Genomic DNA, 17853 nt, shown 5'->3' with positions numbered 1-17853 from the left:
AGCTCTGACTGAGGGCTATTTTTATCATGCCTGTAAAACAAGGTCTTAGTCATGTTTCTGCTTATAAAAAGGCACGCTACATAAATGTCCAATGGAAGGTATAGGATTAAAATTTATTGAAAAGAGCGATTATCAAAGGAAAGAAACCTGTTCCGAACGTTGTCAACAATGAAAATGACTACAAAACATGTGTCAGTGACTTCCTCTCCAGACTACCTGAACATGGATGGATTTAAGTTCCAATTGTTCAAATGATTTGAATTCTAAATGTAACTAAAGCATTTCAGAGGCTTAACTGTAACAGTTCCAAAACAGAGGGGGGGCTGTGAAGGAAAAGATTTAAAGGTAAAGAAAGGAAAAAACAGTTTCTAGCAGGACTTCATTTTAGAGTCACTAAGTGATGAGAAACAAGAAAAGGAATTCTCCCCTTCTCTGGAGATCTTCAAGACCCGCCTGGATGCAGCCCTGAGTGATGTGCTCTGGGCAATCCTGCTTTAGCAGGGGAGTTGGACCAGATGATCTCTACAGGTCCCTTCCAACTCTGACAATTCCATGATTCTGTGAAAGCCATCCCAGAAATTCAGGATGGCAGGGATGAGAAAGGGGAAGAGAGGTAGCACGGGCTGGCAGAGGACGTATCTCTGAGGTCCAGGAGAAAGCCACAGCCTCTGCAGAAGCCTCGGCATTGTGATGTTGCGCCATGTATGCTGCGATTTGGAACTGGCAATCCACACAAGCGGCACCCCGGCACGTGTCAACCTGCAGCACCCAAACACCTGCGAGCCTGAGGGACCCCGTGTCCCTGACAACCACAAACACTGCTTTTCAAAGCCTCGCCTGGTGCCTCCTGACATTTAAACACCACCAGAAGCAAACGCAGCAGGTTTTCTTCACAGTATTTTTCATCCCTCTGCAAGTGCAATCACTCTGTAGGTGACAGAGACCAGCGGTGGGGGAAGGCCGGCTCAACGGACCTGCACCGCCATAGCCACTGGCGGGCCTCACCGCCTCACCGCCCCACCGCGGTGCACAGGGCCGGAACGGCGGGTCCCGCCCGAGGGGACACTTCATTCCCCCTCTGCTCCCTCTGCTGCCACCGTCCCCTCCGCCGACCCTGCCCGCTCCCGCCGCTCTCCGCCCACCCAGCGGCTGAGGGCAGCACCTCCCCGCTTCCCGCGGCGCATGCTCGCTGCGCGCCCTGGTGCGGTGCCGTGCCGTGCGCATGCGCGGGCTGCCCGGGCATGCTCGGTGCGGGCGGAAGTGGGGTTGGCGGCGCTGGGAGACAGGTACCGGCAGGGCCGCCCTCCGCCACACCGGCCGTGCGGCTGCTGTGCGGGAGCGAGGCGTGGCGGGGTGCCCTGCCGCCTCCGCAGGGCTGAGGGGAGCGGGCGGGGGGGTCTGCTGTGGGAGAGGGGTCTGTTCTCGGCCAGAGAGCCCGCCGCCGCCACTACTTAGCAGCTGGGCCGCCGCCCCGCCGGGGCAGAGCCCATGCCTTTGCCTGGTGCCGCCCGGCGCTTTGGTAGGGTTTGCTGTCTGCTGTGAGACCTACAGTTACCTTCCCTCCCTGAGGTACCCTGCATAGGGCTCTGCTGTGTCCCCGCTTTGACAAACACAGTGCTTGAATGATTAGTTCTCCTCGCTCCTTTCCCTTCGCTCCTTTCCCTTCGCTCCTTTCCCTTCGCTCCTTTCCCTCCTTTTCTTTTCCTTTCTTTTCTTCATAGACACTGACTGTACTGAAAACAAATTTTTGCTCTTAATGCACCCGTGCTAATACACCTGAGCTCTTGGTTTTAAAGAACTTACAGGGATTGCTGGGTTGACTCTTTGAAGTGATTACCATTCACATTCTGAAAGGATCTGCTTTCTAGCCCTGTCCTCCCGAGGTCTGTGTGGCAGTGGGCGGCCTCTTTTCTAGAGCTGGAGTAGTATTGAGGTAAATGGCAGTGTAAGAATCCGTTTTCCTCAGGTAACATTTAATTGTGACCTCTTCTGCACAATATCAGATTAGCAAATTTTAATCTGAAATTAATAAAGGATATTTTATTTGGGTTTTGTTTTTTGTTTTTTTTTTGAGAATTCTAGTTGAATTCTCATGAAAGTAAATAGCAGATGTTATTAAGAGTAGGAATGGCCTAAGACTTATTTCCAGAAGATAAGTGCCTGGCGATCTGTAGCAGCGGCAAGATGAAGCCTTGCAACTAAGAAAATAAGATGTGTCACGCTGCTGATTTGCCTTTTCCTTTTGTTTTAGTTAGCTGACATGGTTTTTTCTCCTCCTGAAAATTCTCAAGGAAATCACAAGTTACAAGATTAGATTGTTACAGAAATTCCAAACTACAGACTATGTCCTTCATGAATGGTCCTCTTGATTTTAACACTGCTGTATAACAAAAGTTTCCTCTTGAGACTGTTTGCAGGTTGAGTTTATGGTAGTTCTGCACAGTCTGTTTTGTTCAATGGTGTAAATGTTCATTTTTATGAGAAAATTTCACAAACTATATGATATATGTCTGTGTCTACATATATGTGCACATTTAAACTGAGGCATTATCTATTTAGGAATCACCTTCACTTTTGCACAGTTAGCCCAAATGTTGCGCTGACTAGTATACAGGGGTATTAGAAATTTACCGTTTTGTCTGATCACATCAATAAGATGCTGATGCTCTTGACTCTTTCTTCACTCTTCATGAAACTTGGGTGAGGTTTCCTCCAGAGGTCCACACAATCATGTGTTTTATTCTCCAGTCTGGAGTATACAAGTCTCTCTGCAAGTAGCATCTACTTTGATAGATAAGGAATCTTCTCATGCCTCTGACTGCTATGGTTTCCTTTTCCCAAAATGGCATTAATTCCTTTTATGTGATTTTCAGGTATTGCTAAAGTATTTCTTGGTTGTAGAGAAGGGAGTAGTCCTTCCAGTTTACCTCTCACATCTTGTGTTTTCTTTCCTTTTCTGCTCCAAAGCTAATCTCTCCCTAGTTATTGAAGAAAAGTTGTGTTTCAGAGTAGGCTACAGAGGGATAGTCCATTTCTTGTCCATTTCTCTAGAATCAGGACCCAGTAGTGTGTATCTATGGCTTGAGCAAAAGCTCAGATGTTGGGTGGATCTGAGTAATCCAGGCTAAGAGGTGTTGATTACTTGCTATCCTGTGTGCTGGATTGATGTACTATGATGATAAACCGTAACAGCAGAACAGATCCAACTTTGAATTCCTCCTCCATGAAGGTAATTCTGGAGTCAAGGCGGAGAATATTAATATGCTTATTTTTCAGTCTTTTTTTTTTTTTTTTTTTAGGATTAAGGCCTTGCAGTTTTTACAGTGGAGTTGTATTGTCTGTAATATTTATGTTCTGAATTTTTGGCAATATGAACTAAAAGTGTTAAAGCTTGTCTTACATCATATAATTTAGGGTGCTATTAGGGACTCAGTTTGATTAATTTTTTTTTTTATTTTTTTCCTTCTTTTAAGTATGTATTGAATTTTTACTGAAGGAAATACCAGAATTGTAATTGTTTAGAGAACTAGACATAGAAGACAAATATGATGGACTTATTCATCAAATAAAGGCAATGGGGAAAAGTTTTGCTCTGTGATCTCTGTCATCTTCCAGAAAATGCTTGTTTCTCTTGTTCTGGGAGGAAGAAAACCCGAGACCTTAAGTCCGACTCATTACCCTGTTTTCCTTATATTAGTTGTTCCTCGTGTCCTCAAATATATGAGGTCTATGAGACATCATTCCATTACTGGTGAAATGAGTTTTCTTCTGATTTGTTATCATCTGTGAAAGTTCAGTTGATCTTCACTGAACCCCAGAGATTCTTCTTGTTCAAAAAAACTCAGTAACTTCTATGTTCAGAATATGCATGGAGTTATTCCCGGTTCTGTCAGGAGGTCGACTTGATCTGTCTGTCATGGCTAATAAGATGTTTTGCACTGTTAGAATGTTCCCGGGGGCTTTAGACCCATGTTGATACCTTTAGTTTAACATTGACAGTGTATGAGAACAGTTTTGTATATTGAGCTTGCTACCTACAACTTTTTGTACTGAATTCTTTTAGAAACTTTGTACTGCTTTACTACATTAATTGCCATACAAAATTTGGCTATTTCATTTTGTTTAGAGAAGCATGGAGGAAAGGGAGAAACAATGATAAGAACAAATTTGCCTTTCCTATGTGGCTTATTTTTCTTTTATTCCTGTCTTTCAGTCATGTTGCGCTGGTGTTCATGTCAACAGTTCTGTATTTTTTGTGGCTGTGTGGTGTTAACTTCACTTGCAACTGCAGTTTATGGTTTCTTAATGATTTTCAGTGTGCACTGAAGGGAGATATAACTAATCTGAGAGTTTAAATTCTGGTGATTTTCCAAGCATAATTTAAGAGTTATTTCTTTTAATTATAATGAAACTTTAAAAAGCCTAGAGAAAGAAAGTATGAGGCTTTCACAAAAAGACTTAAATGGTCAGGTTCTTCCTAGCACATGATTTTGCAGTGCAAAGCTCAGAAATTACAGTCTTTAAGACTCTTGTACAGCCACTGTCTGATTCTATAAGTGCATAAGCCGTTTGGGTGTATACTTTGTCTTAAACACTGAAGTTACCAGGCTATCAGAGCTTGTATCTGGGGTTTGCTGCACGTAGAATAAAATGCTGATTATTTTGCTTTCTGTGTGAACTGATGAAAGGACTGTGAGCCTGAAAGCTTTGCTTTTTTCTTGGGCATGCATCCTAGACCATACTTAGCTGCCTAATTCAGGTCTGTGGGTATTAAAACTCTCAAGCTTCTAGTAAGAAGGATGAGGTGAAGTCCCTCAGATATATTATAGAAGTTTTTCTCCTGCTTCTGGAATTAGAGATAGAGGCGTTCCATGACTGCAGTATTTCGGCAGAATAATGTCCTCACTGCAGAAGAAAAAAATACTCTAAAATTACTGCTGATTTCTGTTGAACAATTACCCTTGCTCAAAGCCATTACGACTAGGCAATTGTTTTCAGGTGCACTGTGATTTATGGTAGGCTTTATCCTTTTGGAATACATATTAATGTTTCATATACAATTAAGACAGAACTAGTGGGTTGAAGTAGATGGTTCCACTGTCGGAAATTTAAGGTCTAGAAAATTAGCAGGTAGAAAATCAAGGATAAGGCAGAGCAGCACATAAAAATTCAGCCTGTAGCCATCCTCAGTGTTTCACTTGCTTAAGCACGTGATATATATCGCTTTTTCAGGGTGTTATTTCTGGGTTCTCGTACAGTGTACATCCTGTAGTGTAATTCTTTGCTTGTTAAAATTACTAAGTTTTTTTGGTCATGCTCTCTCCGTATTTCTGTCGGTTTCAGCTATTGGAAGACAAAACATGTTTGTAGCTCACTGTCTCCTTCCTTCTACTGTGTGTGTGTTGCATTTCCCTCCTGTTCCAGGACTGGCTTATGATGCTGTCTGCCTTTCTTGCAGATATTTTTTTTAACCACCCATCTTTATGAATAGCTCTCTTTATGCCACTTACAGACTTCTTGAGCAGCAGACTCAAGTTGGAATGATTCTTGTCAATGTTAGGCAGTCAGCCTTTTGAGAACAACAAAGATGCTTGACAGACTTATTTTCACTTAGTTGTTGTTCAAGAGAGCTGTAAGCTCTGGCACTAAAGATTTGGGAAACCAGTGCTGGATCAGTTTGTTTTTGAAAATGTACTTTTATAGCTCTTAGAGCTGGATACTCACATCTTTGGTTTATTATTGCAGAGAACAAGAATCTGGGAACTTTAGTGGTTAGCAGTTAAAATACATGACCTTAGTTGCATATGTACAGAAGTTTAAGATCTGAAAAAAACCCAACAACTTGTTTTCTACTTGAATGTTATTTGCATAAATGTCAAAAATTGTAGGAATAGACAATAACTAAATAATATGGGCAGGTCCCACTGTATCAGCTTACATACAGCTCCCTTTTAGAAATTTTCCTTTGTAACCTTGAAGGCATATGTAGAATATTTGTCTCATTGAAATAAATGGCAAAGGCTCTTTTTGAGCCTTTGAAATGAAAGCAAGGGGATTGCAGAATTTGAGGATAATTATCAGAGAGAGATAAGTTTTTAAACCTCCATTCCTTTCTGTGTTTTGTTTTAAAAATGATGTTTGAATTGTAACAAACTGCATCTTGCTGTTAGACATCTTTGTGGGGGAGAAAATAACCCACAGAAAAGTCTAATTAATTGCTCAAGTGCCATAACAGAGAGAAATCTATAAAAAGAAAAAGAAAAAGTGTTAATCCATTATGTTGTACATCTCCTTAGCTCATTATGGTGTTGCTGGATGAAGATCAATATTGCTGATTAACTTTGAAGTTGACTGTTTCTAAGTGGAAAAGATCAGCTTCTCAGCCTGCTAGAATACAGTGTGAAGTAGATACTTTCAACTGAAAAGCTCTGTAAGACTTCTAGTTCTGCTTTTCAGTAGAGGCTTGAAACCTCGTAAGCTAATGACAATGCTGTCTTGGTTCATGTTGAAAAGGCATAATTTTTAGCATCGGTGATATTTTATAGACATTCTAATTCCTAATACTTCGTAAAGGAGTCAACAGAGACAGAACAGCATCTGCATTTCTGGACCGGGCTTTTGCCTCTCATTCAGCTCAAGTAGAAATTGGAACCTCTCTGTTGTTACACCTTCCAGCTCTGTGCTGGGGTGGGTTGTCCTTGGCTTGCCCCTGGGTGCCCACCAAGCTGCTCTGTCACTTCACCTCTTTGGTAGGTCAGGGAGGGAAAATACAAATGAAAGCTCGTGGGTCAAGATACGGAGATCATTCATTGATCACCGTCACAGGCAAAAGAGCTTCAAACTTGGGGAAATTAATTTAATTTATTGCTGATCAAATCAGAGTAAGATAATGAGAAATAAGAACAAATTTAAAACCACCTTTCTCCTACACCATCCCTTCTTCCTGGGCTCAGCTTCACTCCTGACTTCTCTACCTCCTCCCCTGAGCAGCACAGGGGGACATAGAATGGGGGTTGTGGTCAGTTCATAACGCTTCATCTCTGCCACTCCTTCTTCCTCATGCTCTTCCTGTGCTCCAGTGTGAGGTGCCACCCACGAGAGACAGTTCTTCATGCACTTCTCCAACGTGGGTTCTTCCCATGGGCTGCAGTTCCTCACAAACTGCTCCAGTACACATCCTTTCCATGGGGTTTCACTGAATCCTATTGGATCCTTTTAGAGATATATATGGGGTCTGTCCGGGGTGGAGTTAAATGTTTTCATAGCAGCATGTATGGTACTGTGTTTTGGATTTGTGACTAAACCAGTGTTGATGAAACACCAGTATTTCAGCTGCGGGGACATGAGCAAGTGGGTGCCTATGGGCTGGCCAGGGTCAAGCCACCACAGTAACACAGACAGTGAGAAGGTAGAATTCTTGTCCCGTACTTCCTACAGCTCATTGGTGAGGTTACAGCAGGACAGGAAAATGTCTTACACATGTTGACTCTTGATTAATGTGCTGTTTCTTCCCCTCCCCAAAAAAAAGCATCAACATTGAAACCAAAATTGTTTAACACCATTACTGGTGAGTTTTGTGGATGTTATTATGTCTTTCTAGCTCTTTGGGCATCAGGTGTTAAGGAGGAGAAGGGTATTGAGATTTCTATTAGAGATTTGTGAACCCTTGTAAGGATTTAGTATCTACTGTTTAATATCAAGTAACTGACATTTGATAATACTTCAGTTTTACCCTAGTAAAAGAGTGAGATTTTGTTATCATTTTACCCTGCTGTCCATGGCCAGGTAGTTGATCTTCATTGTTTGTGTCTTCTGGGTTCCTCTCAGAAAATTCTCTATGAGGCAAAAGACTCAAAATTTTAAGTAATTAGGGTTAAACTTGTCATTTGTTTGTTTGAGGTGTAGGCCAACGTGTTTTGCTTTGCACTTGGGACAGGTCAACATTGTACACAGATCATTACTGAGGTGAAAGTTGGTAATTTGTAACTGTAACTAATTTGTGTCCAGTTACCTGAACCCTATATAATTTCTGCTTGTATCCCAGGTAATAAACTTTTTGAGTCGTCTCTTCTTAGCAGTCAAGTTCTTAAATTTATTCATTGGTATTTGGTAAGCTATGTCTGTTGCACAAGCTGCATGGTGTTTTGAGTAACGGTGCCTCCTGGAGCCTCTGTTTCTTCTGAATGTTACAAGGCCTCCCTATTTCATGCACGCTGGGGAGGAAGTCACAGAGAAGCAAGTTGCTTGTTGACTTAGGCTGTAAAGTAAGGGAATATATATTGTAAGCAGGGAAGATGCACGATGGTGTGGCCTTGTTATTCTTTCCTGAGTTCTTGGGGCTGCTTAGTATTTTGGAGTAGATGAGGACTGGTTTTCAAAGTCTAAGCTACCATTTGAAATAAGACCTTCAAGTCAGGCACTAACATTTTTCTTATTTGAGATATGGTATTTATCAGGCTCACTAGCATGTATTTTGCTTTTAAATGCATACTTTGTTGCCTGGATATAAAAGCTTAAGAAACTACAGATTGTTTTGCCATTACTGCTTTTTAAACTCTTCAATGTTAAGCAAAAAAGCTGATATTGCTAGTGAAAGGTCTTCTAAGAATTGCAGGTTTAAAATTAATGTATATTATTGACAACTTTTCACTTGCTTCTATATATGGCTAACTAAGGGCTGCAGTCTGGGACAAGCAACAAGAGAGAAGCATGTAAATTGGAAGCTGGAAGAAAAACAAAATCCACTCATCCTGCTTATAGTCATTTTGACTGAGATACACTTCAACAAGTGTATTGTATTTTATAGAATTCTCATTAGTGAATGTGAATTCTTGGTATTATCTATTAGTCAAGAATAACAGCACTGGGGAATTTCTGGGAAAATGGGGAAGGAGGAAGGACGAAGTCATTCAGAACTGCAGAAATAGTCATGAGCAATAAGTGAAGTTGGATATCTTTGGATACTGGAGTGACAGTAAGGTGGAATTTTTATTTTTCTGACAAACCTGGAGTTTTTTTAAAGAATGTCCCTAATATTGCTGAGTGTCTGCACCTGTATGCATTGAGTTATGTTTATAACTTATGATCTGTCTGTCCATTTGGCAATGGCTTCCAGTTGCATTTAATTGTGAGTGAATGTATTGCTTCCAGTTGCATTTAATTGTGAGTGAATGTTTTGTAAGATTTCAGTCTGTCTAGTATTGAGAAAGAACTTCCTAACTGAAATGAAAATGTACTTTAAGTTTTATTTAGTAGAATACCAAGTTTTTTTGTCTATCCTAAAGTATAGGAAACACTTTTTTTTGTTGTTGTTCACTGTCATATAAGGATTGCAAAAACTCTGTCTGAAATTTGGACTGTGACTATAATACTGCCAGCTAGGTTTTCAGAAAATAGAAAGCATTTTTTGCTTAGTTTCTTAAAACTTAATGAAAACAGAAGATTGATAATTCTGTGACTTTTCTGTAGATACCTGCTTTAAATAAAAATTGTACAGCAAAAACCCAGAGATACCCCAAGAAGAGTGAAATGACCATGTAATGAGAAAATATAGCAATAAGTACTTATTGCTAGATCACTTTATTATATTTCTCATATGTGTAACTTCACTATAATAGACAAATCTTCCTCTCCCCAATTCTCATTATTATAAGTGAATTTATTTCATTAACTTTTAGCACAGTGAGAACAAACCCAGACAAGTCATACTTTTCTTAGCTTTTTTCGGTGTTTAGCATTTGTAGATGCCCATTTTATTTTCTTTATTATTTTTTCTTTACTTGATAGATCAATCAAAATTTTTTAATCTGTACATAACCCTTTTTTATTCATTATAAGTTAAAATGACCGACCTTTTAGTTCGATGCAGTCAAATTGTCCTATAGGGAAACAGCTGAATAGAGACTCTTTATCCGTGATCTGTCATTCAAAGTCTCTGTTTGGCTTTTAATGTGCATTTCTGTACAAAAAATATTGACATTGTTTGCATTACCTTTTGCATTCATATATAAAGTAATATTTTGTTGCCATTTGCAGTGTTTTGGACTGTTTGCAAAATATGGATGGCTGTCTGTTGCCAAGGAAATGTTACTTTCTCTGTTTATGCTATTCATGCTACTAAGAGATGAGGCCAGTCCCTCTGAAAATGTTTAGTCTTGCATTATTAAACATTTTATTATGAAATAGATAAATACTCCTGAGTAAATTGCAGCTTCTGGTAACTCTTTGTTTGAACAAGATAAGTAGCTTCAGGTGTGTATTTATCATTTTTGTTTAGATAAAGCAGCTATGCCTGTTCAATTGCTGAAGGTCATTAAAGGGAAATCAGAGATTCCACTACCAAGCCATTTGCAGAAGGAGGATTTGAAACAACTGCAAGAAGGCTTGGATCATACCAACAAATATTTTCAGGTAACTTACTAATAAAAGAGTTTTGGCTTACTTTGAAATTGGTCCTGGTTAAGTGGTATTTTGTTTTTAAAAAAATATTAATAAGCACCACCATCCTGCTAAATATCAGATTTCGGCATAATGACTTCGAAAGCAGTTTTCCTTTCTTGTGCAAAGAAGAACGAAAAGAAGACTCTAGCAACTAGTTGCATCAGGAGACATATAAGTTTTTTATCATTACCAAGTGTGTATTTATATTTTACCGTAGTCCCAAATATATTTCAGATTGGAAGGACAATCCTAGTGTACTAGTGAAATGTAGAAATATTTTTTCATCCCTAAAGCAAGTATATTCTTTAAAATGCAGTGTCAATTCTTGTGGGTTTTCTTTTTTAACCCGTTAAACTTTTTGTGAATGGTTCTGAAAATCCTTTTAATCAGTCCTGATGCTTAAGTGGCAGGAAATGAATATCAAAAAAAAAAAAAAAGGCAAGCTAATTGTGTATAAGACCTTAGATGGCTTGAATCCCTAAAAAAATGAAACAAAAAAATTGAAAAATATGAGCTAAACTGGCCTAATGATTTTCTGTATCCAAAAAGCATTTTTGCTCCCTAGCTGTATATTCCCAGTTACTGCTCTAGTGCTTGTCTGACCCTGTGATGGAATCCAGTAATGAGAAATAAACTGGCAGACGACTATCCATATTGGTGGAGAGAGGGTAGTTTTTTTCTGCTTTCGGTCTCTGGACTAGTTCATTATGGTGTCAAAAAGATGCCAAGTGTAGTGCAATTAGTAAAGCAAAGGAGCAAAACTGCCCTTTTTGGAAGCAGGCAGTAATAGTGTGATAGAAGGTGATTTGGTTGAGAATCATCCAGTCTCCCTTAGGCCTTGTAAAGGAACAAATGGAAACATCAATAACCAGTGCTTCAAGTAAACAGGACTTTTTTTCCACAGGGTGTAGTTTTCTGGCCCCGTTCACCTGCAGGACATGTAGGCTTTCCTGCTTTTGAGAGATATGTCCACAAGCACCTCTGACATGGAAGAACAGGAATTCTTGTTCACGATGAAAATATTGAAGCAGACAAAACCAGGTTATAAATTAGAAAATGTTTCTGCCAAAAGAAATGTTTCCATTAGAAAAGCAGAACAATTATTACCAGACTGATTTAAAGCATACGTGCAGTGTTATAGCTGGTTGCTGAAAGAGAAAGTGTGTAGAGTCTGTTTCTCAGACTTCTGCCTTATGTTAAAAGAACTTCATGCTGCTGCCGACATGGATTAGTAGGTGACTAAAACAGCTTGGCATAAAAACAGTGCAACTGGAGAGTTGATAAAGCTGGTGCTAATGCACCATTAAATACATAGGAAAATCCAGTTCTGCAGGCTGAGCTTGAAGCAAACCTTAGAATGCACTGATGTTAGTTATCTTAGTGGTGGCACAATACACTGTCACTCTAGACCTGCCAAAATAGGGATCAGGACCTGCTTTGAGGAGGGAGGAAAGGGAGAGGACAATTTTTATGAAATGTGTTCTGGGGAAAAAGTAACAAAAAACATCCAGGATGCTTCTGTCTGGCTTGTATGCCTCAGTCCTTTCATTCTTCAGAAGCTTTTTGGCTTTCTGGCATCCCTTTGGACAATACAAAATTTAAATTTATGGGAACACAGCACAAGCAATGTCCATACATCCTCAGTCATGGTGTCCATTAACTGAACCTAATGCCATCTGCCATTAGTTCATCGTCCTTGGGATTTTGCTGTGGCAAGGCTGAACCAAAGCTGAAAGTCAGCTGCCAAATCAGCTATTGGACCAGTCTGAGGAACAAGGCTGTGGCAAGGAAGGAGACAGATTCAGCAGAGGAACTGCACATAGTCAGTTTAAGAGTGAGTCTAGTGGCATGTGGAATGGGTAGTGTTTTGGAAGAAGTTTGCCTATGAGCTCAATAAGCAGTGCAGGATTTGTGGGGCAAGAGTGAATTTGAGCAGGTTTTGCTAAGGTAGGTTTTGTTGAAGTTTGGTGCCCAAGAGTTCCAGGCATGTTGAGAAAGCAGTTGGTAGTATTTCTGCTGAGGAGGACAACTAGAGCATACATGTTCAAGATACAAAAGAAAGTGGGGGGTGCAGACTACTATAGTGATGGTCCCAGATTTGAAAACTCATTGGAAGATACTGGGGTGTAAAAGGAAAAATAAAAAGTAAAAATGGTCAGAAACATTGATACCTGTTAAAAACATATGGTCATAGATTTTTGACCGTTTTGGTCTTAAAGAATTACCACTGTCTCAGAAGCAATAAAGCAATATGGTACATGTTAAATCTAATTCAATGTGGATTTTTTTTTTAGCATAATAAAATTAAAATATACTTTGGATTGGAAAAGGATGATTTGTGGAGTCAGTATTTCTTTATAAAACAGATAGTGAAAAAAATTGTTGAGTTTGATTTGGATTCCTCAGTTAATGCGTTGTAGGACTAATTTTTCTCTGAAAAGCTTCTACAGTAACAGTTCACTGCTGTGTATTCTATCCTCATTTGGTTTAAAAAGTGTTTACTAACTTTGAAATCAAGCTTCCCACTGAATATGTTTACTATAAAATCATTATGATTTACCTGACTATCTTCTTAATGTTGCTTTTGTGCATTTATGGACAGATTGCCTGCTGTCTCTTTACAAGAAACTATTTTATTTCCTGTGCTATTTGTGGAGTTCTCTTAAACACTTTATGGAGTCTGTTTTCAAATTTTTGTATTTTTCTTTTTGAACCTGATTCTGTGTTTTTGTCCTTTTCTCCTACTGTGGATGAATACATACATTTGACTGACATTTTTGCTGCTGTTGAAGGAGAACCTTTTTTGATGAGATACCATCTTTCTAACAAAACACATTTCTTCCAGGGATATGTTAACATCACTGAAGTTGCTGGTCTGCAATTTTTGCTTCATTGTAACTTCAACTTCACTATAAAGAGAGTATTTTTGCATAATTAATAGAACCTTTGCATCTTTTAGAACATTTTTATTACTGACAAATTATTAGGTCACTACAGTTAAAAAACTGTACAGCTGGGAGAACAGTATTGAAAAGTTCTGAATTTTCACATAATATATTTATCTTCATATACATCTTTTTTGTCTTGACTATGATTTTGTTTTGATATTTATGTTGTAATCCTTTGCCAATATTTTTGGAGAAGCTGCTGTATCTTTTAAGATTTTGATCACTCTACCTTTTTAGTCACACAAAAGCTACAACTGTAGCCTTTGTGCTATTATTGTAAAAAGTAAAAGGTACTTCCATAGGTATTGTTTCATTGTTTAGTCTAAGCTTATCATCTAGTCAGTAGTATCTAAGTAGCACTGACATGTAATATTTCCTTTCTATATCCCAAGGATATTGCTCTTCAGTGCTGTCTTTAGCAGTTTTTTTTTAATTTTTTAAAGAATTCAAATGGTATTTTTTAACTCGTCACTTCAGTTCTACCATTTTTTTAGCTTACAGGTGCTTCTGCTGTCATCAGTGATTCAGTAACTTATGGTCATAGTTAAGAATATTTATTTTTTTCTTTCTTTTTAGGGAATAGTTGTTCTTTCCTACCCATTAACGAAACTCGGAGATGGGACAGACTTTTTCAAGGTTGTTCTTCAAGGTACTACATTTAAGTATACATTTTAAATTTGTTTTGTTGAACTTGTTGACAATTTTGGGTTTTTTACATCATGCTATTACATCTCTAGTGCCTGCTTTTCTACTCTTCAGTAAAATGCTATGTTTAAAATGCTCTGCGTTGCTTTGCATGAATAGAATGCTCTATTCGTTCTCTGCAAAAATAGATCATTTTAAACATATGCCAGGTAGGTTAATGGAAACAATACAGTCTTTATATTTCAGTAGACTTCTTGTTGCAGAACCTTTTAAAATACTGTCCTGGAAATGCACTAGCTGTATATACAGCTTTAATAGTGTATTTTTAAGCTGCTTATAATAAAGGACCAAGAAACTGCACACCTACTAGTTAACATATAATATACATAGTATATGCTATGTAAGTGCAAATTTAATATAGGCCAGTATGCTTATTAGCAGCAAAATATATGTATTTCACTCTGGTTTAATCTAAGCAGTTAAAAATGGAATTTCACCTGATTACTCAGGTTTTTGAATATCAGTAGACACATTAACATATTGAAAGACTTAGGTTGTTCACCATGTAATAAACGATACCAAAAAAATACTGTGTCCCTTTTAAGTCCAAATTGCATCACCTCCTCCAGCGAGGAAGGAGGGGGATGTCATTTGTCAGGAGTCTGTGCTGTATTCAAGGAACTTTCCATTTCTTTCCATTTCCTTCTCAGCTCCTGCCTTACACTGCTTAGAGAATCATCACTTGCTCTTTCTGAGTCTTCCTGATTTTACAAATTCTGTGGCTGTGACCGAACAGCAGGCTGGGGGTGCAGACCCTCCCTGGTGATGCAGTTTGTGACAGGTGTTATCAGAGGTGAATGAAGATGATGGGGCCTGAGTCAGTTTTCCTGCTGGCTTCAGGGTTCCCAAAGAGGGACACAAAACTTCCTTGAGGCTTGCTAATTTCACCTAGCTGTTCAGGAGGGCTGAGAGCTTCTGCACATTCTACGCAGCCTCAAAAAATAAGTTTGCACATCTACATCGTTAGTGTTATTTCTGAAACAGTAGAAGGTAGAGAACTCTTTTTTTTAAAATAACAACATAATTTCTGCTTCAGTCCTCCTGAGAGGCTGTTTATTGATATGTCTATGTCCTAGAATATCTCCAGTTCATATATTTCTACAATATGATATGTGTTAATGTAAAAAATCAAATGCGAATGGATGTTTTCTCTCTAACACTATACACTGAATTGTCCAAGTGCCAGTCTTTGTAATTTCTGTTCAATGTACACTGTGCAATGTGCACACATTTTAAATGGTCCTTTCATGAAGAATATTCTGCTTGATATATAGTTAGCACATAAAAGCAGTTGTATAACTATTTGAAATGATTTTCTGTCTCTAGGTTAATTGGAATGAAAAGTGTTAGACTATATAGATTAACTTATTTTGGAAATCTCTTCTCATTGCTGTTCTGTTTTGGAGAAAGTATGGTGATTGGAATCACTTCTGCTTTTTTCCTCTAGATTTGGATAAGTGGTGTTCACGGAGCAACAGCATCAATGTTTTAATATACGGAAAAATGGCAGAGGATTGCGCAAAAGTTATATGCCATGGGGTAATATATATATTTTTTCTTATTTTAGGAATTGTTTTCCATAGATGTATATTGACTTCTTATGTGGTCTTTGTATACCTGTCACCAAAATTAGAAATAGTCTATTCGGTCAGTTCAAATCTACAAATGTGAACTAGAAAAAAATCAGAGTATTTGCTTATGTAAATTCTTTTTAAGAATAATATTGAAAGAAAGCAATTCTTTTTGTCAGTGCTGTTTACCTAGCAAGTAAAGGATCATGAATATGGATGATACAGAAATCATTGATTTATGTTCATAATTTGAATGTCAGTTGCTATTTGCTAGAAAATAAGGCTATGGGGGGCCTTATCACCATGTTCCAGCATTTAAAGGGTAGCTACAAGGAAGATGTAGCCTTTTTACAAGGAGTCACATGGAAAAGATGAGAGGTAAAGGGTACCAGTTCACACTAAATCACAGAATGGTTTGGGTTGGAAGGGACCTTTAAAGATCACCCAGTTCCACCCTCCCTGTCGTGGGCAGGGACATTTTGCACTACATCATGTTGCTCCAAAGCCCTCTCCAACCTGACTTTGAACACTTCCAATGACGGGGCATCCACAGCTTCTCTGGGCAGCCTGTTCCAGTGTCTCACCACCCTCGTGGTAAAGAATTATTCCTTATGTACCCTTTTCAACCCTCTTTCAGTTTAACAGCTTTGCTCCTTGTCCTGTCCCTACAGACCGTGATAAAAAATATCTCCATCACAATGGTGGAAAATTATTTAGTGAAGAAAACAGGGCTTTGTTTTTACATTGTTAGAAACATTTATCCAACACTAAAGTTAAGGACTTTCTCGATATGGCAGTAGCAATGGCTTAATTAGAACTCTGTCAGGGTATTTCAGCTCAAGTAGACTAGTACACCTGAACTTTGGTGATCTGTATGGTAAAAAAGAGTAAAAATGATAGCAGACCTTAGGGCATGACGTCAAAATATCACTTAAAGTCCAAGTTGCTTTGAATTTATGGAACGTTTTAATTTCCATTCGGTGACATGTATATTAGTCTTTTTTTTTTTTACTTTTTTTTTGTTGTTGTTGAGACAGATCTATTTATAATCTTTGAGAGTGATCTTGCTGTTTCTGGATAGTGGCTTACACCCTGAATTCTATCAGCTTCAAAGATGCATGCGTCAGTTCATGAGATGTATGGGACCAAAGCTGCTAATTTCAGGAATTATACCTATACTTAGAGCTGAGGAGTTTATATAATGTATAGCGACCTATATTATAGCTTTTATATAATTACGTGCTTATATATATTCAGACATTGAAAACTTTTGAATCCCTGTGTTTTCAGCATTGTTAATCTGAATAAATTAATATGGATTTGATGAATATGTATAGATTAGAGAGAAAAAAACGGAATGTTTAATTATAGCTTTTATCATGTAGACAATTCTCAAACAGCAGGTAACATATGATGGCTGCCACTTCAAATGGGTAAAAAAAAGTATCTTGTCCAAGAAAAAGTTTCGTGTTTCTCTTTTCTCAGCAGGGATGTAACTGTTTTGAGATTTTTATCACTTTTCAAACTTTAGTTGAAGCCATTAAAGAGGTTTGGAAGTTAAAGAACATGTAGGATAGACTGACATGAAAGTGAAATTTATCTCTGTAAATAGTAAGGCTAAAAAAAAATTCTCTTTTATAAATGTTTAGTGAATAGTTGAAGATATTTATTTGAAGTTATAATTATGACCTGGTGCAGCATTTAAAAAAAATAAATTTCAGTACCACGTACAGATGAAAACTTCTCGTGGAAATGGAGGTTGCTTGCATGTGTCTTTGTAGACCCTTCTCTATCACTCTTACCTTGCCCTATTTCCAGTCACGTGATTTGTTTTATTAAATATTAAACTAATATCAATAATGATAAATAATATTAAAAGAAATAATATTAAATAAATATGAAGAATGCTTACTGTGTTCTTAATGAATCTGTAAAATCATAGAATCATAGAATCATTCAGGTTGGAAGAGACCCTTGGGATCATCGAGTCCAACCATCTACCCTACTCTACAAAGTCCTCCCCTACACCATATCCCTCAGTACCCCATCTAAACGCCCCTTAAACACATTCAGAGATGGTGACTCAACCACCTCCCTGGGCAGCCTATTCCAATGCCCGACCACTCTTTCTGTGAAAAATTCTTTCCTAATGTTCAGTCTAAACCTACCCTGTTTAGACTGAACATTAG

At 38.3% G+C, this 17853-nt stretch overlaps 1 protein-coding gene across 3 annotated transcripts in view; it reads left to right on the top strand.

Moving 5' to 3' along the window:
* The first annotated feature begins 1207 nt into the window (after positions 1-1207).
* Positions 1208-17853, top strand: part of POT1 (protection of telomeres 1) — a 69253-nt gene continuing 52607 nt past the window's right edge. For 2 of the 3 annotated variants that reach the window (XM_014963202.1, XM_014963201.1), the window contains exons 1-4: positions 1208-1286; positions 10277-10410; positions 13965-14037; positions 15541-15632. In XM_014963202.1, the coding sequence (XP_014818688.1) occupies positions 1223-1286; positions 10277-10410; positions 13965-14037; positions 15541-15632 (363 nt within the window). In that variant the 5' untranslated portion in view covers positions 1208-1222. Of the gene's footprint in view, positions 1287-1440; positions 1570-10276; positions 10411-13964; positions 14038-15540; positions 15633-17853 lie in introns of those variants that run through there. The other variant, XM_014963203.1, reaches the window with a different exon arrangement.

Source organism: Calidris pugnax, unplaced genomic scaffold (assembly GCF_001431845.1).
Source record: "Calidris pugnax isolate Ruff unplaced genomic scaffold, ASM143184v1 scaffold44, whole genome shotgun sequence".
NCBI lineage: Eukaryota > Metazoa > Chordata > Aves > Charadriiformes > Scolopacidae > Calidris > Calidris pugnax.
This window is presented reverse-complemented; position numbering and strand designations above follow the sequence as displayed.